This window comes from Pezoporus occidentalis, unplaced genomic scaffold (genome assembly GCF_034315485.1).
Source record: "Pezoporus occidentalis ecotype Australia unplaced genomic scaffold, CSIRO_AGI_Poc_V1 ctg11, whole genome shotgun sequence".
NCBI lineage: Eukaryota > Metazoa > Chordata > Aves > Psittaciformes > Psittacidae > Pezoporus > Pezoporus occidentalis.
The window spans coordinates 10,534,075-10,556,888 of record NW_026912886.1 but is presented as its reverse complement, the minus strand read 5'-3'; the positions used below and the strand labels follow the sequence as shown (position 1 = coordinate 10,556,888).

The following is a 22,814-nucleotide window of genomic DNA, read 5'->3' as shown; positions in this document are numbered from 1 at the left end:
ACTGGGGAGGGAGCAGGCAGGGAGGGTGAAGCAGCCAGCAAGGAAAGCTCCCGAGAGGGAGGATGGAGAATAGAGCAGGCAGGGACCACCATGGCCACTCTGCCCTATGGCCAGCAGTCCTGGTCCACACAGGTTGTTTGTCCTTTGGAGCAGAGAAATCTTGAGACAGTTGGGCCCTCAGTGCTGGAGCATGTAATATGTCCTAGAAATATGGCTCCACTTCTCCTGTCCAAGCCCTAAATCCACCCCCATGCTGTACATCAGCTTTCTCTACTTTCCCAAAGCTCTTCTGCCCCACACAAATCTTCCTGAAGTTCAGGCCATTGCTACTTGTCAATTCACCTCCTGAAACATCTCCAAACTCCCTTTTTTCCCTTTCACTCCCTGCAGAAGGCAGCAATAATGTAACCTCCTTCACACCTCATCTCTTCTCTAGCTGACACTATAACAAAAAAGTTTAGTAACAATCTCCAACAAAAAGCACAGTGAAAGAGCGTGGGAAGCACTTCTCATTGGCAGATGCCAGAGAGATCTGCCAGGAATATGCATCGCAAAAGACTCTGAGCATACACTTAGACTTTTCCCAAAACCACTTTGCGGCAAGCCCATGCTGTAAGAAGGCCACAAAGGTGGTCAACAAGCACTCCCAGTCTTCAAGATGATGCTCAGGACAGCATTTCAGGATGGTTTTCTCCTCAGCATGTTTCATCTTTGGGTCTCACAGCCTTTAACCGATTCTGATGGATGTCCCATATGCTCACTCTGCAGTCAGTGGTGAGAGATACAGTTCCAAAGGCTTCTGCATCTGCCTAATGAGGAGCCTACCCCTCCTGGACAGCTGTGGAGGGAGTCTGCAGTGATTAGTCTCATTAAGCCTCTGAGAAAGCTACTCCAGCATCAAACTGATGAACTATCCAAGGCAGACTTGTTAGCAGAGGATAAATGAAAATCCAGGCTTGGTATTTTAACATTCTGCAAGGTGTCATTTCTGCTTGGATGGCCCTTAACCCTTGCATGTTCCTGATGCCTCATTTGGCTGCTGGTCACAGCAGGGAGAAGCTCTTCTCAATGCCCAAGCCTGTCTCTGTCCCAGTCTGCTCATCAGGACCATACAAACTTACTCTCTCTGAGTCATGGTGAGCAAAGCTCTCTAATGAAACAGTTTATTAAGTACCATCCTCTGCTCCCATCATACATACCTCAGCACTCATTAGACTTTAAACCCAGGATTGGTGAAACATGAGAGAAAATTTCATCAGGATTTGTCTATTAATTCCCCTTGCTATTTTTTAAACTGCTATGCTTAGAAAAACACTGGCACAGTTTTCCTCAACTGGTAGCCACCAACAGAGTTATCCACCAGCTGCTTTTCCAGCAAAGCTCAGCTGATCTGGTAAGAGAAGACCTTCCCCTAAAGAAAACACTACTGGTAGGCCTTGGAGCTGCTGTCACAACTGATAAAGGCTGGAGCAGAGGCGGACCACCAGGTCCTCACTCCTCCTGAAGGGCACACTGTGCCTCCCTGCCTCCCAGCCCACATTTCCTGTGTCTGCAGAAGAAGAAAAGGCACAACCACAGCAAAAGCCTGATCTGTGCATTTGTGATACACCCCAGGAACAGGGATAAACTACCTCAAGCAAGCTCATTTATTTATCCCCTAGGAGCCAAAATTTACTAGGAACATTTCCCTCAGCCTACAATTTCTAGGAGATTACATCTTGATATCCTGAAGGCTTTCTTTGGTACCACAAAGTGTTTGACCCTCTGTGCCTCAGCGTGCAATGCTGCCCACAGTGCTCCTCCTCACCCAAAACACATGCAGGAGGGTACACACCTGTTTCCAGGCTCTGGACTGATGATTTTAAACTCAAATCTTCAGTCCTGTAGTACGTAAATCAGGAAAGTACCAAGATGATTTTGTTGAACCTGATCTGAGCGTGATGGAGACATGAGGTCAATAATGGCAGGCTGCCACAGTTTAACCTGTTCTACACTAGCATAGGACAGCCTTTGGCTCCAAAGAGATGGGTTTGTGCATTCTGCTTTAGTTTTATTGCTTGATCAAGACACTTGTATGTACCTTCTCAACAATTTAAACTGAGAGCCGTGCTGGATTCAGTATCAACCAAACCTCTTTATTGTGACAACATCCTTCAGCAGAAAGTCTCAAACACTGCAACACGTACAGCGGAGCCACATCCATGGGTAACGCATCTCCCATAGCTACTGTGCTCACTAGGCCAATAAAAGAAATCACAATTCAACCACCAACTTTCCATCTCCCACACCGCTAACCAAAATGGGAAACACTGCTCCTTCATCCCTCCAGCCTCCTCCTGCCTTCCCCATTCACACCCTAGAAAAGATGCAAGCACTGCCTCCCCTCCTTCGCCACTGCTCAAGGCACACCAGCACTTAGGAAATCGTCAGTGCAAATTCCAGCCAAGATAATTTATCCATAAAGTCTGCCCAACAGACAAATCTCCCTCCTAGGCTCTGCAGCTCAGTGCAGATAAACAGGCACATACCACCAGCTACTAACAACTTCATAAATCATCTCCCTACCTTTATCTCCCTGAGATACCTCCACATACACCCATGCTCCTGTGTCCACAAAGCACTGAGTGGAGTTTCCTCCTTCCCTACCTGCTTTGGTAATGGTGACATGAAGCATTAGGCTGTCAAATAAACCCCTGGCTGCAGCATCGCCTCTCCGTCATCCTTCCTCATCCTCATTCCTTATCTTCCAACAGCAAACTGCACAACGCCTTTGCATGTCATAAAGCACCATGCTATCCAAAGCATGCTGTAGACAGTGATAGTGCAAGGGCCATCAAGTTTTCAGGAGGCTCATATGCCACGGAAGATAGCTCAGAGGTCCTGAAGCAAGCGGAGCTTTGTATGTACTTGGCAGCTTAGCACTGACATCTGAAAGTAAAACACTTGGAAATGTCTCCTGGGAAAAGCTCTCAAGTGCTGGGTTCAGGTTTGAAGGTTCTCTGCTAAGAATGGAGGATGTTAAAGGACCTGGAATTTGCAGAAAAGCTTAATGGCTTCGAGAACCACATATGGGTGAAAAAATAAAGTCTAAGGGCAAAGCCTGATCAAGGGAAAACGTGCGGATTTTTAGTAAAATATTTTGATTTAGTAAAAGACTCAATCAACTGAATTTCACCTCCCCTCTCTTAACAAAAAAAGCAGAACCTCATTCTTTTTTGGCAGACTAATAAAAAGCCTGCCCATACAGGTGGTCTCAAAACCACTGGCTCAAACCCTGCCAAAGCTCTGGCAGGGACAAAACCAAACCAAGCTCTATGCCCTTTGCAGAAGCATCCCTAAACCCAGTGCAGATTTTAGCTTCTCTGTTGGGATGCTCTCAAGAGGAAGCAACTTTTTTGGGTGGTGTGACCTGATCACAGCATGTTCAGCAGCACTTAAATCAATGCCTTTACCTATACAGATCAGGAGGTAGGAAGGTGCCCTGCTTTACCCTTGCAACTTCAGTTTTAATATGCCAGGGTGGAATACATGTGCTTTGCTGATGAGGGGGTTTGGCACATGCTGACATCCCATTAACTCCGGTATGATGTTAATAGACAGTCACAGCCAAGAAGCATTACTTGAAATCTTTAAGCAGCGAGAATAAGCCCAAATCAGTCCTAAATACATCAGTAGCAAAATAAACTTAGATAGAAATGTGGTGAAGATCATATATTTTGTTATTAAGAACTAAATGACAATATAAAAAAAAAGGGGAGAAAAACCTAAAATCCAGCTGCCCTGCAGCATCAGAGTGGAAGGGGATTTCTGCAAACACCAAGAGGTGAAATCAGGCTGTATCTAATTTCAATTTCTATCACAACACTTTACATCAAGGGAGATTGAGAGCAAACAGGAGATAGAAGAAATAATCATCTTTAAATTAAAGAAAATAATCATAATAAAAAGAGAGAAAGAAAATGAAATAATGGTCAAAACAGCTAAACTAAGTCTTACTGGAAAATTCAGCAATATTTCCTCTCTTCGTCCCATGCACCAAGGGGACAGACCTGCAGCAGTCTATAGCAGCACTCAGCAGCCCAAAAGGCATGAAGTTTCATTACCAGATGTTGCTACCAATTTAATTCCAGGCTGAGAAACTTGTCAAGGCGGTAAATGCTCTGTAAGTCTGTCAAGATATTTCCTGTTACACACATATATGCACACATCTTGTATTTGTTATCCTGGCTGATGTGCAGAAGAAATTAATAAGCCTAACTTTAAATTTATAGTAAAAAAAAAAAACAAAGAAATACTAAGAAACAAATTATTTAAGAGCCTAAATGAGAGTATGAAGCAGTTGGTCTATGAAAACAAATCACACTGAACTACCTTCAATGCCTTATTTTCCCCGGATTGAATTACAAAATTAGTCAGTGACGACTGTAATATATTTGGGCTTAGTAAAATATTTGATAGTGTCTCAGAAAAAACTTCCTTGAAGAATTAATTCAAACTGACTTGGGTATGAGCACTGCCATACAACAGTATTAATAATAACAGTAACTTTGATTTATGTGGCTCTTCCCTGTTAGTGCTGGTCTGGGTGGCACAAGCCTGGCAAAGCTTTAACCTGGGCTCACCATGTTAAGGCTGGGTTTATCTAACATCCAACCTTCTCAGAATCACAGGTTGGAAAAAAGCTTTAAGAACAAGTCCAACCTTTACCACGGCACTGCCAAGTCCACCACTAAACTGTGTCACTAAGGGCATCACTTACACTGCTCCTGAACACTTCCAGGGATTCCAGCAGTGCCCTGGGCAGCCTGTTCCAATACCTGACAACCCTTTCAGTGAAGATTTTTTTCCTAATATCCAGTATAAACCTCCCCTGGTGCAACTTGAGGCCATTTTCTCTTCTTGTCCCATCACTTGTTACTTAGGAAAAGACCAGTCACCTTGTTAAGTGGCACCAAAGGCACAAAATAGATCCTGGGCCATTGTTACCTCAAAATTATGGAGTTTTTCTTTACTTTTTATAATATCAGACATCTCTCCTTCATAAAGATTTTATCATTGCTTAGTAAGTAGGACAATGCTAATTATTACCCCAGCATCAATCAGAAAAAGAACACACATTGCTACAAGCACTTTGGATAAGGACATGCTTTGCTTATTCACACAGGCCATGCACCTGCTGACTGTGGGAAACCCCAGCTCTCTTTCCCTCTTCCCAAAGCAGGACTGAAGCTGGAACCCAATAGAAGCACCACAGCCCCCCCAGGCCTGACCCAAGAGCATCCCTGTGTGCCAAGAAAGCAGACCCAGGTCGCAGCTCCCACAGAGCTCTGTAGCCTGGGAGAAGAAGAGGCAGAAATCAGCCCCCAGGATGGGGATCTAAATCTCTGCACTGCACGGTGAGCAACACACCTCAGCCCAAGGGCAGCAGCGGCTTTACCTGCCTCCCCAAGTGCCAGCTTCACTTAGCATAATGATTATTAAGCCCTGTCAGCAGATATGAAACCAATGGACGCAGCTCCGCAGGCAAGTGCTTCGAAAGCCGCCGAGACACCTCCGCTCACCGGCTTTCATTATCCATCTGGAAAATTGCGGATGTTACAAGAGCTTTTCGAGCATCAACACGGAATTGTTTTGTCAGCAAAAAAAAGGGCCAATTCTCCCCTGCCCCAGCCCCAGGAGCTGTGTCTGCACCACAGGCTTCTGCAGCCAGCATTGCATCAGGACACCAATGCCATCACACTGCCCATCCCAGAGCAGCATCAAGCATCTCAGTCCATGCCCTGTGAAGCTCTCTATGAAGGAAAACAAAGTTTTTCCTCTAACACCAATTCACAGCCTTTTGTCTGACTCTTTACTGCATTAAGCTGGAAGAAATTGCTATTTGCTGGGGAGGATGAAGCACACCCTGGGACAGAGAGAACATGGAAATGCAGGTTCACTGGCACCAGCTCCTCCTATAGCTGGTTCAGGTGGAATGAGAAGCAAGCCAAAGAAGTTTTTTTTATCTGAAATCTAAGCAGACCCATCCCTTTTCATTGCTATAACCGTATGGGTTTTCATCCTCTGCAGTATTTGAAGCTGCTGTGCTGCTTTGGCTCGAGTGGCATCAAAGGCAGATGTGGCAGAACCACCTCACCAGAGGCTGTGCTTCTCAATGGGGCTCAGATCAAAAAAGGCTTTTTCCTTTTCTGCAGGGAAAACCCCTCTCTGGTCACAGAATGGGGCCTTTCAGCAACATCAGAGAGCAGCCAGTGGAGCCGCAAAACCACCCCAACCCAACACCAGGGTGTGTATGATGCTGGGCTGCAGCGTAAGGGTCCTAATGAAACAGCCCCTTCCAGAAGAGACTGGTAACTCCTGCAGATGCTGGGCTGAGGAATTAAACCAACTGAAGACCACTGTCCCAAACAGAAACTGGATTATAACCCTGCCTATCAGGCACAAAATAAGAAAATCCAAATGTGATTTACTCCTCCTGTGCACAAAATACTACCCAGCCGCCTTTGTGTACAGGCATATCTTCTGGTCCATTGATTTTTAATAGCATAGTTGTAGATTGAAATGAGATGCCTGAGAGTCAAACAGGGTTCTGCACTGCTCCCACCTTCATCAGCACACACCATACACTGGTGCTGATGACAGTTTCTCAGGGCTGCCCAGGACACAGGCAGGTTCGTTATAGCACTATAAGAAATAGAAGCTGGAGATGGAACAAGCCCATCGGATCATCAGATGCTCCAGTGCTCCCTACAATTTACTTCCTCAGTGCTTTTGCCAGTCAAGGCTTGAACAGTCCAAGTGACAGCTCCTATCTATTCCCTTGAGAGGCTATTCTGCTGCTTCCAAATTTCTAGGCACTCCTTCAAGCACATTCAGCCCAAAACAAAGCAGCACAGTTCTCTTTCTTCTTTACATTTGCCTTCACAGCTCCCAAACCCTTCCCTTGCCAATACTGCCATTCATATCACAGTCACCTGTCCCCTGACCAAGAGCAAAGCTCTGCTGCTCCAGGGCTTAAAGACAGAGTGCCAGATCTCATCCCTGGCTAAACACAGCATAAATGAGTAACAATTCTACAGCAAGCCAAGAGGAAGAGGTGATAAACTCACCAGGGACATCATCCCAAAGGACCATTTATCAGCATTAACAATAGCAAAAACCTTTTTCAGAGAATAATTGGACAACTGCAGTACAGACAAACTACAATTAAATTACTAATTAAAGCCCTTTTCTACTTTCCACACTGCCCTGCACCTTAGTAAAGCCACATCAAAGTTGACACATAGTTGTCTGGTTGTTAGCTGCCTTCAGAGACACAAGACAGCGCAGAGGACACAACGTTTGTGGAGATAATGTCTCTTCATCAGGTTAGTTATAGGGGTTGAAAAAATAGCTTATCCTGCTGCTGTAGATACCTGTTCTGGAGATAAACAGAATTACTCTGTCTCTGTGCTGTCATTCCTGCGTCTTTCACTAAAGCAAGGCCACATGAAGACAGAAGAACAGACAACATCAGGCCAAGCAGCAAACACAGGAGACAAGGAGCGGGCAAGCAGGAGCATCATTGCCACAGAAAGGAGTCCCCTGAGGATTAGCACCTTCTGCATGGTCCTTGGGGTGACTGAGCCTTGGTGATTTCATAGCTGTGGAAAAGATGTGTGCAAGCAGTTGGACGGGGAATTGGGGAAACTCAGTTTCTCCTGAATGGCGAGTGGATGGAGGGCATCTTCCTGACCCTGCTGTGCAAGGGAAGCAGCCATGGCTCATTCTCATCTTCTCCCTCCTCAAGGTTGTGCCCACCACATACACAAAAGCAGAAGCAAGATGAGCATGAAACAAGGATGGCTTCAATAAAATCACTTAAAAAAAAAACAAATTTCAACAACTTTCCTCCGCCTCACTTTGTGCTCACATCGTGCTGAATCACAGGTGAGGCAAGGGTCACTCGCACAGCTTCAAACACTGCAATGTGACAACCACTTGGGAAAGTCAGGGGTGAGACTCCTGCTAGTGCAGAACTGCTCTGGGCAAATGCCAGTCATGCCATGGGGCTCCTTTGGGGTGAGTGCTGCATCTGGGGTCCAGCATCCATTGATGATCAGAACGGCTTTGTGCCCTTGCGAGCAAGGGAGGTCACCATAGGATGGAAGATCCTGCAGAACGTGATGTGAAGGAGCCTTGGGGCTTCCTGGTCACCTGAAAGCTACTGACCTGACTTTTTTTAAATGCTTTTAGTAGCTGCCTAAAATAGGCACCTTGGTTTTGTAAAAGCAGCTGGAATAGATAATGGCTGGTCAGTGCACTTTACATTTCCTTTATAAATAATCTCTTCATACATCTCAGTGAGGGAAAATACTTTATTTCCAAGTCTAAATAAATCCTGACCTTCTGTGCTAACCGTTTCTCCTGCAGGGTCATTTGATGCATGTCTCCAGCCAAAGGCAGCTCCTTGCTCCTTCAGGCAGCAACAAGAGACAGCAGCACCCCATCTTTCAAAGCCTTCACTGGACTAACACTATCTGAGACCAAAGACCAGGGGGTGTGAGCATTAACTGCTGCAGTGAGCACAGATCTGCCTTCACAGAGAGAGGAGGCAGAAGCAAGTGCTTTGTCACAGCACCTCTCTATATACTTATATATGTCAACTACACAGTGGGGAGGTGGGATCTCTCAAAGGTTTGCCAAGGAGCCCAAGGGCTGTGTAGCAGCTTTCCATTGCGGCCACCATTATAGTTATGGACTGATGGCTTAGCAGAGGGTAAGGCACTTAGCAGCAGTTCTAAGAGCTTTATGCTTTGTCACCTTGAAGGCACTAAATAAATAAATATATAGCACAGCTCGCACTTGAGCAGAGTATAAACAGGCACTTATAGAAAGAAGCCCCAGTGAAACCGCATGCCCTTTCAATGCACTTCACAGGCAAAAAAAAAATCAAGTAATACTGAGCGCAAGCAGTACATCGAGGGGCTTTTCAGGCAAACACAAGGATACCAACAAGGAAAAGCCCCAGCTTCCAACAGCCCCAGAACCGTTTCTGGGGCTCAACCCCTCAGCACCACTGGTCTCTATGCATCACACACCCGGGCTCAATGAAAGCAACAGCAATCTGTTCCTACTTCCAGTTCATTAGTATAGCTCACTGTGCATCCCTCAGACCCCGTGGTTAGCTGTGGCTTTTAATGTATGGCTGCTTCTCTCCCGTAGCCATGCCAGGCTGGCTGATATCACTTCACTCTCTCTTTCTTCCTGCTCCTGTTACATGGCAGGCTCCCAAGAGGATGAAATGAAAGGGCCCTGATCACAGATTTCTCCTCAGCAGCTAACCCTTAAGGTGCAGGCTCTCCAAGCTGCAGAGTGTTTGTTCATGCCTATACAACTACAAACAAATAATCAAGGAAAAACAACCAATCCATGATTATAGTCAGGCTTAGCCAAGGCCAAACACGTGTCAGAATTAAGCCTCATCTGAAAGGTAGGTCATGGATCTTGTATATTATTTTTATCTCCCCTTTAAAGCTGCAGCAATAATTGCATATTGAAGAAGGAAAGAAAAAATAAAAGAGAAACAAAAAAAAAAACCCAAATCAACAAAAGCAAAGAGCCAGGCACCCAAGATATCCTTGCAGGAGCTGGTCCTCTTGAATCAGAGCCCTAGAATTGTTCTGCAACTGACTCAGCGGACAGTTACCATCTGTTTATGGAAAAGAATGTTAATAACTCCCAATCATAATCAAATAGGCAACCACTTTAAGTACCTATTAACTAATGCTAAATTACAATGGAAGAGCTCTGCAAGTACTTCTGACATCCACATGCGCATCATCGGTGCCAGCGCTTTGATCAGGGCTATTAGAACAAATAGCAAGTGCACTGAGAGCGATGCGATTCCTCACACATTACACAAAGCGTGGGCAGTATTTATTTACTGTTCTTTCATTTCTCCCCCACCTCCTTGTTGTTTCTGCCTATTCAGAGAGAAAGCATGAACGTGCATGTGCGCAGATGTACACACCACCCACCACAGCAGACCCCCAAAAGCCTGGCCCCTGTATTTTGTGTTTCTGTCCTAGGCTGAGTTTCCATATGGATTTTCTGATGCCTAGAGAGGTATTTCCATCAGTGGGGCACCACCCGAGATGTCGTCCTCTATTTAGCCCCACTACTTCCATGATGACTATAAGGGCATCTCTAAGCCTTTTCCCCATCTCCTCTGGGTGGAATGGGCTAGCAGGTCCAAAAGCTGCAGCAGAGAAAGGGAAGAAGCAGGCAGGTAGAGCTGTGCACACACACTCACATGTGCACAGAGAGGCAGCACGATCACACGCCTTATTTCTTTAGGAAATCAGATTAAAAAGCAATCGACTCTTCACCAACTGTAACCAGGTCTGAACCATTAGCTGGCACTGCCTCCATCCGAGGAAGAAAACCTCATTTGGAGAACTCAAGTAGTTTTTAATCTCAGAGCTTGGAAAATAGTTCATCTCAGCAAAACAAGAAGTGCTTTTGTCTCTGCATTTTCTCTAGCACCTTTCTCCTAATATCCCAGCAAACTCAATTTGTTTGTATTTTGTTTTTAAAGTTGTGCAGCACCAGGAATACATCACACAAATATGCATGAGCACACGTTCCTTATCCCTAGGCACTTGCAGATATAAGAGAAAACAACCAAAAGGAGCATCTATTTCAGTCCATCAACTTAAGCATTTATATGGCATCCATCACTGCGCCATGCGAAAGTTTTGTAAGTCCCGGGACTTTTCTGTGCTGTTATTCTTCTATGAAATTTCATTTTGTTAATCCTGGGACTTGTGTGTGGCTTTTTTTGTATTATATTATGAAATCTGATTTCCTGTCATCTGCTGGGATTAAACTTTGATCAGAAGACAACCCAGAAGGCGAGGTGTAAAACCCTCCATCTCTAGCACATGGTCAGGGAACACGGGACACTGCACCCAGAGCAAGCAATGACTGAGCACAGGATGCCAGGCTCCTTACTCCCATGTGATTTATCCCACCTACAAAACCCGCTCCCCTGGGACATGGCAGTAAACCCAAGGGCCCTTACTCCCAGTTTTTTGCACTGTAAGATCCTATTCATCTTCCCACATGAATACAAGGCTTTAAAAAGCATCTCAGCCTCCCCTCTGGATACATCAACCTTCAGCAAGTGGTTGCAGCCTATATTTGCAGCTTCAATGTGTCTCAGTTTTTACATTCACTTTTCTCTGTGGTTTCCCTCCACTCTCTTCATGTTGCCCATGTAACACCACAAAAAGGCGCTTTGTTTGCCATTTCCCTACTGCAGCCACCACCCCAGCTCCAGTGACCCCCCAGATGCTTCAGTCCATCTCTATTCCCCCCAGCTACTGGAGTCAAAATCACCAGGCAGCCCGAAAAGGGATCTGACCTCTGCCATCCCATGCTAATGAATTTCCTCTTCGGAAGGAGCAGGAAAAGGCAAGAGGGATGGCACAGAGCCAGCCTCAGTGAGCTCAGCCACAGGACATCAAGGAGCCAGGAGCACAGCATGTCACAACCCCCTTCACAAGAAGCTTTTGTTGATGCCACCGCTCCAGCCCATTGACAGCACACTTGGCAGCACAGGCTTTTCCACCACTTGGCTGTTGGCTGTATCAGTAGCTGGGTCATAACCAGAGCAGTGGTTCTGCCAGGACTCGTGCAATGCTCCAAGGGTGTGTGTGCTACCAGCCAGAGGAGGACAAATGTGGACACATCATCCTCTCATAGTCCCATATCTCATAGACCTCTCATAGTCTCATATCCCCCAGCATACATGTGCCCCAGACACAGTGACTTTCTTCCCAGCAAAGGCAGCTGGGATGCTGGACACTTGGTAGCCCATTAGTCCACTTTTAAGCCTGGTGGGCAACCCAGCAGGCTGGCCAAGGGGGACATTTCAGCCCAATGTGATATCCAACTTTCTCAGTCCAAGTTCACCTCTCTCTCTGAGATCAACGATCTGCTTAAAGCTAGGAAACACAGAAGGAAAAAGATGTGCTCAGAGACTCATGAGGTGCTGTGGGTAATGTGTCCAAAATGAGCACATAATGCTCTGTGTCCATGACAAAAACAACGGGAAAAACCTGCTCCTGCAGGCCTGCCAAGATGGGATTTCAACAACAAGTGGCAACATATCAACTGGCGACAAACAGCTCCTGATTCAGGGAATCACACACTTCCCCAAAAGACACAGGGGGCTTGGGTTTTTTTCTTAGTAAATGATAACACACTGTGCCATACAGGATGGCTCCTGCCCAAGAATTAGATGATAATGGGGGACCCAGAGGGAAATGCTGGCTAAAGGCGATTTGGAGGTGGTTGCCATCTGCACTGCCCCAGACACGGTGCCAGAATAAGGCAGAACCTATATGTGAGCCCCTGGAAAAGCAGCTCAGGACCACTCACTGAAGTGATTTGATGATTTGGACAAAGACATCACCCCATGAATAGGAAGTCTTCAGGGAGAAGGAAAGGAACAGTATCCCACTGGTGGAGTGAAAGAGGAGGAAAAGACATCCAGCACACACAGGAGAAACACAAGCTTCAAAGTACCATAGCCAGACTGGGACCATCCTGTCCAAAGGGCAGAAGGATCTGCAGCCTCCAACAGGGAGCAGAGCTTAGGCACTATGAGTAGGCTGCTCCTGGTTGTGCCTGTGACACTTGTGGCTCATTAAAGAGCTATCTCCCTGGTTTACAAGGCTAGATGAGCTCCATCTGCCCGGGTTTGAAGATAGGAGTTTTACTTCTCCTATGAGGAAGGCCTGTCTTCACTAATGAAGATTCAGGAAGGGCTTTAACCCACACATTCTGAGCAAGACTGTCATCTCCTGGGTCAATCTCGAGTAACCGATGATGCAACAACACTACATCAAGAGTCTAGGAGGGATTCTGCCTTAGAGGCGTTCAGTCTGTATGGACAGGCGAGGGTCAAAACGGCAGGTGACAAGGTGCATGGGAAGCTGCAGATCCAACCTTGCATGTGGGCGGACCAGCGCATGGGTCACTCAAGATTGCTCAGGAGATGACAGTCGTGGTCGGACACTTCCTGATTGCCTAAGCACCCTCTTTTCCAACCAGATGTGCATATCCCACGTGCCCTTTGGTCATCGTGCTTGTAGTAAGCGTGGTTAAAGCCCTTCCCAAATCTTCACTCATGAAGCCAAGCCATCAATCTCCCTGGTTTTAAAGATGTGTTTCACTTCTGTCAACTCCACCTCTCCAAGCAGTGTCATCATTAAAGCTTCCAGAAACTTTGCAGGATTATTGTTTCATATCAGAATTGGAAGAAACACAGCATGGTGAGGAGGAAAGCAGCCTTTTCTGCCTAAGCACTTTTGCCTCCCAAAAAACCGCACACACAAAGGCCCATCACAGCACTCCTCTGGTTTCTGGGAATGAAAAATATCCACTAACACACTTATCCAAACACCTCTGAGCACATACACACATCTGTTCACCAAGGCTGGTTACTCACGTAAGGCTCATTCCTCTTTGATTCCTCCACTAGGGTCAGAAGTTACTTTTCCTTTTTACATTTGTATCTCTAAGCGCCATCAGTGGCAAATGCCCAAGCACTTCCATAGCGTTCTGACAAATCCCTCCAGAAGGCACATAACATCATCACAATTGTACAGATGGGAAAATTAAAGCAGAGACAGAGGTTAAAACAGCTAATTGCCTGTGGACATTAAGTGAGTCAGTAGAAGAGCTGGGAATTGATCCCAGGAACCGTGTCTTCCATTCCTCTACTCCACCCACCAGTCAACACACCCTACCAGATGGTTCTTATCATTGGACATATGGACTAAATATTGCTAAGATGGTGTAGAAGATTCACTATTTGATTAAGTGTCCTGTCTTCCATCTCCATAGGATGCGCAGGGGAAACTCCAGCCAGAACTCCATCTGGACCCACTCAGGAAACGTCCCCCTAAAGGAAACAAAGCCCTAGGCAAGACAAATGTTCCCAAATCTATCTACCTGCCCTGCAACACAGACCCCCACAAGGCCAGGGAATAGGCTGCAACTCAGAAGCCTTGGAAAAAGTTCATGTTTGTCAAAGCCTGGCTTCAAACAGTGTATGCATGAGATGCCAGTTAGGCTGGTAACTGTTTTGTCATTTGAAGGCTCTTCCTCCAGCCTTCACTGGGCACCACCAACCCTGCCCAACTAGAGATACCAGCAGTCACAAAAAGCAGATGGTATGCAGGCATTTACTTTCTTCTGGCATTAGCTCTATCACATCACATCACAGCACTGGTGTTGGCAGGACAGAGACCCCAATTCTGCCTGGAAAACATCAGATGCCTTCTCATTTTCCAATTGCTACACCAAGGGTCTCTGAAATAGCTTCTAAGGTGGTTATTCATCACACAGAAGAGAAAAACCTTCCTGCAAAGAGGCAGCGAAACAGACTTTCCACATCACTGAAAGACAAGTCAGCAATTGCTTTCCCAGCATGGACCTTAGAAACTTACAGCAGCATCTCAGTCCCCATTCACAGACAGGCACAGGATGGGTCCACCTGCCTTTCCAACAGAACCTAAACCAATTTCACATCCTTCTGGGAAAGGATGCATCATCAAGTCCACAAAAAATATTTCACCCAAGAACACGCTCTCCTGAATACAACTCCATCTAGAAATGGCTGGAGGGAGCAGACTCAGAGCTCTTCTGGGCAACCTGTACATGCAGTTATGTACTGACAAGCAAAACACATGCATACTTTTGCCCAGCAGAAGCACATAGATGTGAGAACCACCAGCCTACATATCTCCATTACTCTCTCAACAAACAGAAGAGTGTTGGACAACATTCTCTTTAGAAGGCTTTGCACCAATACTGACAATGTAGGAATAAAACCACAACACCTTTCCACGTGTGCTATAAGAGCCGGGCAATCCTGGAAGGTGCCTCCTGCTAAAGTAAAGCGACTGCACCTACCTTTCATCCCGAACTTGGACCGCCGGCCATACTTGTTGATCATAATAAAGAGGACGACCAAGAGGACACAAGCAAAAGCTGCCAGCCCAACTGCTATGGAAACCTGAAAGGGAAAAAGCCTTAGAATCAAGACAGAGGAATTTAGGAGTCTAGATTGCAAACACAGCACCTCCTTGCCAAGTTAACCTTTCTGCAGGCTCATACCATCTGCTGCAGTCCTGTGGATATCAGCTGTGGAAGAAAACACAAGCTAAAGCAAAGGGCTCTGGCACAGCTTGGAAGAATCACAAGCTGTTTGCAGGACAAGGAGCTCTGGAGTGTCCCTATCTGTGATGCTGTTCTGGCACCATTCCCTCATTCCATATACCTGTGGGGAAGGAGGACCTCTGCTTCAGTGCCTGGGGCTCTCCCTTTATTGAACACATCATAAGCATCTATTTCCAACATCCTCACTGTGCCATGATGTCGCAACACTAAAGCTATATTAACCTGAGCTGGGAACACACAGGAGCAGCAGAAAATTCATTAGAAAGAGCAATTCAGTCTTCATCCAAGCATCCCTCAGGACGAAGAATGAGAGAAAATACCACACACAAAAAGAGATTAGAAGAAATTAGGCAGAACGTTTTTTTCACCCCTTAAAACATTTGGTTTTCAAAAAAACCATAATAGTTCCCTATTTATTATCATTTTAGCAGTAAATATTTATAATGCAACAATGTCCAAAGTCTTTCACTGGAACCGTGGTTCCACTATGGCAGTGTACAAGCAGAGAAAAGAAAATCTCCTTGCCCTAAAGGGTTTACAATCCCAGGTTTATTTTAATATTTATGAATATTTATTCCTTCAAGTCTTTGCTCGAGATACTTTTATTGCATTGATGTAAACAACAATTTCTTTGGCATCTGTCCAATTGTTCTCCTGTACTAGGTCTTGTGATGCATTTAGGCTTCACTTCCTTTTATAAAGCTGTATTCTGCTGTAATAGAAAATACATCATTTAACCAAGAAAAAGTAATTTCATTTTGCAGCCCCTTTCCCTGCCCCTGGTACATTAGTTACAATATTTTAAAGTGTTTTATTTTACCACGCTCTATTTTGATCCCCCAGCTTGTTTGCTGTGCTTTATATTTAATAATCAGTGCACATTATTACTCCAGTCCCACTCTTCAAAGCTTTCACTTCAGTTATAGGAGATTTTCAATTGGACAAGAACCGAAACAAAGGTGGATTGAGTTTTGTTTATTCTGTTAACACATGGTGGGTTTCAAGATCTGAACACTCACACATAATTAGAGCAATTGTGTAATGTGCTAATTCCCCCCTGTATAACACTTGTATGCACTGGTTTTGTCTTTATCTACCTGGATTTGACAGAAGAAAGACAATGTTGAGATCTGACAAGCCATAGGCTTTCTTTCCTTTTTCATTCCTGGCATGCCCTGCAGAGCAGGAGAGAGGGCAAACTGGCACTGACAGAATTGAACCAAGCTAAATCTGAGTCCCTCACAGGGCTAAACTTAACAGATCAATAATAGGCTGAAACACACAATTGCCTGTTTATTTGTTCTCTGGGTGCTATTTTTTTAGAGTGAGAATTTCTGACCCTGCCAGCAGCGACTTCACAGGATGCCTGATTTTCAAAGAGCTCCCTGGTTCCACACTGCAGACCAAGAGGATCAGATGGTTTGTGTCAGTATTTTCTTGCCTGACACAAGCCATAAAATCCTTCTGATTGTTGTCTTGAGTCATAAAGGAAGAGATTTTCTTTGCAAATACCTCAAAACAACACAGGAATCTAAATACTGAGTCATTGACAACAAGAAATGCATGCAAAACAGTTCGGCAGAGGAGGACAGGACTCACCCCAAAAGTGTCCTCCTCCGGTTTGTGGGTCACAGTGATGGGTGGGGTGGGACTCACTTCATAGTCACCGACTGAAACCAAAACACCAAAGGCAGAAGGTTTAACATGACGCTCATAGAACTCCCAAGGCACCAGCACATCCCCAGTGGCAGTGCCTGACCTAGCAAGATCCAGTTCACCCCTGACAGAGGCTGCAACTTTCTATTTCAGAAGGCACCAAAATCAACCATCAGATAGTTCCTTATGCATAGCAGCAGAGAAAACACAGACCAGGACAACATTGATGTCACTCCAACCTTACAAATGAGAAACATTTGGGTGCCTGATGTCCTTGGGTGGGTGATCTCCACCCCTGAGCCATCTCTCAGAGCTCTCAGAAATGGGCTAAGTAGGGTTAAGCCCAAGACTGACTCCTGATCTGAAAAAAACAATTGCTTGACTGGTATAGTGGGATGGAAGAAAAGCCTATAGAGGAAGCATGTTGTAAATGGGCCAAGACGCAGAACTGCTTTGGAGACTGGCCAGCCTGCATCTAGTCAAGACCCCTTCCACTATACCTCAACCAAACGTCATTTCCACTATAGGACCTTCTTCAGGACATCACTAGAGGGAAGTTAACATCTTCAGGGCTCTAGAGATTACCCAGCTGATCGAAAGCTCCCCAGCTATCTTGGCTTATGCATGGAGAAGCCAGAGCTTTGTGCAACCTCCACCAACTTGCTTTCAGCTTCCTTATTTTGACTCCAGGAGCATTTAAGTCACAAAACCAAAACACCCACAGTATGCGAAGGGCAAGGAGACACTTACTTGAAACAAAGTTGTCCGTACTCTCTGTGGAAAGGACAAAGAGAGAAGCAACACAGTTAGCAGCACAGCAAAGGGAGTCACACTTGCAACGCACCTCAGACACACTCCATCACCCCAAAGAGCCCAGGAAACCAACTTCTCATGTTTCGTCCTTTGTAAAACTATAACTGGAAATTACAGCGCATGTGCCAGCAGGATATGCTGGAAAGCACAAGGGAAACTGCAAGGGAGAGAAGGAGATGCTGTCTTGCATGGCAGTGTTCACCCAAGGACAAAGTCCTGCAAGGATAAGGACCAACCCCCAGGGAGGAAAGCCCAACCTGGGACAGGGGATTAGGGGAGGTCTCTTATCATGAGCCATTCAGAAAAGCTACTAGCATCTGAACTGGATATAGAAACTGTGGCCTCTTGCCAGAGACAGCCACGTCAGTCCCTGCTGTCAGCATCTTGACTGCTTGAGTCTATTCCGTAAAGCTCCTTCAGCTCTGAAGGTGGCCGAGGCCCCAGACAATGAGGTCTAAAGCTCTCAGTGACACTCAGTTTACATAGCATGAGGATAACGTCAGCTTTCAATTCACTCGTCCATGTAAGAAATTGAGCACGATATTAACTGGAGTTTACACAGCTTTGCTGGCAGGGAGCTCCTGGAAGGACGCTGAATTGTTCACACTAAGGTATGGGTGAGGTTTGGAAGGGAAGTGTAAAACAACCCCCGGGTGACAAACACTGAGTTCCAAATGGGGAGGAAAAACTTGGAAAAATATTTTTGTTTCAAGTCACGCAGAAGAACTTTCCTTGACTTTTCTAGCAAGGGGGAAAAATAAGGAAAAAAGAAAAAAGAGGAAGAAATATTTCATTTGGAGACTTTTCTCTTTTTTTTTCCTTATTAAGGCAGACAAAGTCTAGTTGTAAAATTCTCACTGCTTCTACATTTTCCCTTTCCATTATTCTCTGCTGGAGTAAACAAATTCAACAGAAACCCACAAAAAGTTTTTCCCACTAAATCCTGGTTTTTTGAAGTATAAAACTTAGCCAAGAAATCTCTGGCAACTTGAGTTCCCAAATAACTGAACACTTAGCACACAGGACGTAGCAGGTACTTTAACCTTCGTGTGTTAAACAAGGAGATGGTAGCTTGTGGTAGAGATGCCAGTGACAACATGCAATGAGATTTTTACCCAGGGTATGACACAAATCTATCCTGGGAGCCACTGCCCTGGTTCCTAGAGCCACATCATCACAAAGAATCAGGATATGGCATGGGACATATCTCCCACCTCCCACCCAGCTTCTAACAGCACGTTTCTTTTCTCAACTTGGGAAGTACAAGCTGGTACAGTACCAAGAGATTGCAGACCAGGGGGTTCTAAAAACCATGGTCACAGGTACTTTTCTATGTTGTCAGGAGGTCTTCCAGGCATTCCACTTTCATCAATTAAGTCTGTAATCTTATCCTGGGTCATGACAGCAAAATCCTAGCACATGTGAATAGCTATAGGCAATAAGCTTCTTTCAGGTTCCCCAGTGTGGTTCATTCAAGCTGTGGCATTTTCTGGAGTAATCTACCTTCAAATGGGAAATTATGAACATTGGCTGCACTGAGTGTTAATGTCAGCTGTGGCAGTGGAAGGAGCAACCAACTTCAAGGAAAAGTAAATTACACCCTGCATTGGGCTGACAGGGTCTGCCAGGGTGAGTAATGGGTCAGGATTTTGGATCAGAACAAATAAATGGGTCAGTTCCTACTGAGAGATGGTTCAGGGTCAGTAAGTTCTCCATACCAACACCCTACACAAGGTATGGGTGAGGGTACACTCACAAGGGCAGTGTTTTACATATGGTTCACACAATCCCATTCTCCCCGAGCCTTCGACACAAAAGGTTCTTCAAGAATCAATGTCCCTTCCCACTTCACAGCACGGCTCAGATCCATTTCCACAGTCAGCTCTCTGGAACAGGAGATTTGCCCCCATTTCTGGAGGTCCAGCACCTACTTAAGAGCTGCCCCCATTTGACAGATGGGGAAATGGAATCATAAAGGTGGGACCTGCCAGAGCCGAGATAGCAAACCTGCGCACCTCTCCTCACCCACCTACATTTGATAAGCTGCTCTTCTACCCTGACAGAAGGAAACATAAATAAGTCAGATAGCCAAACAGGGCATCATCCTGGAAGCCAGAATACAAATTTTCCACTCCCATCCATATCAGCTCATTTGTTCAATTGTCAGATCTTCAAGGCAGAGATTTGGGTTTGCATTTATGATATTTGACCTGTGGGAAAACTCTATGTACATATATGGCGTGATATAAATAATAAATGAGAGTACTGTCGGTATTTTTCTATATTTAGCAAATGCCCTATTTTGCTGAGTTTTCTTGGGCTGCAGGGGCCAATTTAGAGCTGCCACTTTCTCATGGTATCATTCCTAAAGGCAGCGGCATGCACAGATTAACTCCATAATGGCCAGCAAAATGCCGGTGTTGCAATGCCAGAGGGCAGGCCAAGACCCTCTATGCTCCTATAGAGTGGACATGTCACCACAAAAGTCCCTATTGCTCTCTCCAGAGCTGGTTCTTCATGTTCTCAAATGTTGTGGGGTTATTTTGCAGTTAAGTTCTGAATCACTAGGGAGTACAACAGGGAATTCCAAGCAATCAGTTAAGAATTCCCAGCAAACTGCTGCAAAGCAGCTAACTGAGCCATCACATCTTTTGTAGACCTGTCATCCTGGCATTGCACATGTCATATTCAGAAAGAAAACAATCCTGACACTGCTGCATCCAGCTTTAATCATTTCACAACTGCAAGCTAGAAGGAAAAAAAAGGGAAAAGCTGCATCACTTCAAAGGGCTTTCTTTAGCTTACAACTAGCAACCACACGGAAGAATACTTTCTCTCCAAAAAGCTGGGCATCCTCTTTGGGGTACCCCAGAAGAGATCCAAAATAATTGACCAAGCTTACATCCTATTCCCGCTGAAATCCCTAAAGATGTTGAAAAAAAAAAACCCAACAATACACTGCAGAATATGTTACACAACAAAAATATCTAAACCAGTGTATGTCTCTCTCTGCACTTAAAGAGTTAGGACACCAAAGGAGAAACATACTGGAGGTGACCAGGCCTTCAGAGTCACCTCTTACAGCCTGCTGCTCAAAGACCAAGGTGGGTTGTCAAGGCCTTATCTAGGTGCAAGGATTACTGGTGGGACCATAGTAAAACAGCTGGCTTGCAAGCAGCTCTGATGAGACAAACTGAGTATCCTACCTGGAAAGGGCTTTTCAAGGAAGTGTCCTTTGATGGTTTGGTTGGCTGAGCCCAGCTGGTTGGTAGCCACAATCGTGTAGTTGCCATTGTTGTAGTGAGTGGGTTTGTTGAAGAGCAGGCAACCTTCAGACACTTCCCCCTGTTGGTAAAACTCCATGTGGATGATCTCTGTCTCCCGCAGGACCTGGCCGTTGTGCAGCCAGTGAAGGGTGGGAGCTGGGTTCCCATGCACTGCAAATGCAATGCAGTGCTCCAAGTGTAGCACAGGCTCCTCCAGAGTTAGGATGCGAGGGGGATCTAACAGAGAGAAACAGGGCAGGCTCACAGCACATCTCCACTCACATCATGCCTCTGTGCACCATGGAGATTAAGATTATTGAAAATGCTTCTGAAATCCCTTGTTCTCTCTACTCCTCCCATGGATGTCTGCAAAGAAGCAGCACTAAATCATAAGAACCACTCCACGCTCCCCAGAAGAAGGATCTGAACCACAGCCATATCTCTCTGGCTTCTGAACAGGAGTCCAGATTAACAACAGGGATGGTCCTTTCACTAACCCAAAAGAATTTAAGGTTGGAGTTGCCCTACTGCTGCTCTCTTTCCCTCAAGGGGTGATGGGGAAGTCGCATGTCCCCATTATAGAGAACACGGCGACACAGCACTGTTGCAGTACACATGTGCAAGGTGCCCATGGGAGCTCTCCAGTCACACTAAGCAGTTTTGGATTGCACAGCTGTGGAAGCAAACATCCCTTAGCGACTGCCTGTCCTTAGGGGTTTTGACTGCCTGAATATCCCAAAGGAGTTCTCACCAGCCGAAAACCCTCCAGGCGTATTTTAATTAAAGGGACTAGAGTGGGAGAAGGAAAAGCAAAACAGAGACTCCACCTGCAGTTTATTGCATATGCATTGTCTTCCCCTTGGGACACCCCAAGAATTCAAATGTTATTCTGCCATTGCTTTTGAAACCCCGTTTACAACGCCTACATGTAAGTCCCCAAACCACAAGGCTGACAAGGTCTGAACTATAACAACAGAGTATTGAGCAAAGACAGAGGACACAAGATAGAACCATAGAATTAACTAGGTTGGAAAAGACCTTTAAGATTATATAGTCCAACCATTAGCCCAAGACTGTCAAGTCCACCACTAAACCATGTGACTAAAATTTAGGTCTTCCCTAAACCTCTCCTTTTTCCTGGTACCATCCAGTTGCAAAGACAATCCATGGGGCATCTCCAATGCATAAAAACAATGCGCTAACTTCTGCCATCTTTTGGAAAAAAAGCAGAGACATTTTTAGCAGTGAAAGTGTTAAAAGAGAAGAAGGTGAAGAGATGATTGGAGCTGTGCAAAATTATCCCACCAGCACCCAACTACCCCGAACCACAGAGCTGCATCCCAGCCACCTCTTTTTCACTCGCAAGCCTAGATCTGCATGTGGCTTGTTCACATCTTCCTGGCAAGGAGGATTCAAAACAAGCAGCCACCTACATGCACAATCCCAGATCTTTTCATCATGAAATTACAGCTTGAGCAATAGGTCTGGGCAGCAAGAGCAGGGGCAGCAGAAACCGTTATAGCTTAGAGGATTAAACGGGTTACTATAGGCATTGAGATAGTGCAGTTTAAGGTGTGGAGGAAAAGATGCTAAAACACAATGCAAAACACACACACTTGCTGACCAATCACCTCTGAGCTGATGTGATCTTTAATCACCTCCATTCTTCAATCCATCAGTAGTACTTACTGGGAGGAAGATGAAAGCAGTAAAGCATCTCCTCTTCTTCCTATCCTTTATGACTGCCTTGTCTACAGGACCCTATGTCTCCTACACTGCACTGGACACACAACACCCATAGGTTCACCCAGACTAGCCACAATCCCACATGGGTCTCTGCTCTAC

General features: G+C 45.5%; 1 protein-coding gene across 5 annotated transcripts in view; it reads right to left on the bottom strand.

Annotated features, from left to right (window-relative positions):
* Window positions 1-22,814, bottom strand: part of NTRK3 (neurotrophic receptor tyrosine kinase 3) — a 209,110-nt gene that overhangs the window by 120,758 nt on the left and 65,538 nt on the right. For all 5 annotated transcript variants that reach the window (XM_062630676.1, XM_062630692.1, XM_062630667.1 and 2 more), the window contains 4 exons: window positions 20,910-21,206; window positions 17,641-17,664; window positions 16,834-16,904; window positions 14,968-15,070 (listed from right to left, as the gene is read on the bottom strand). In XM_062630676.1, coding sequence (XP_062486660.1) covers window positions 14,968-15,070; window positions 16,834-16,904; window positions 17,641-17,664; window positions 20,910-21,206 — 495 coding nt within the window. The remainder of the gene's footprint in view (window positions 1-14,967; window positions 15,071-16,833; window positions 16,905-17,640; window positions 17,665-20,909; window positions 21,207-22,814) is intronic.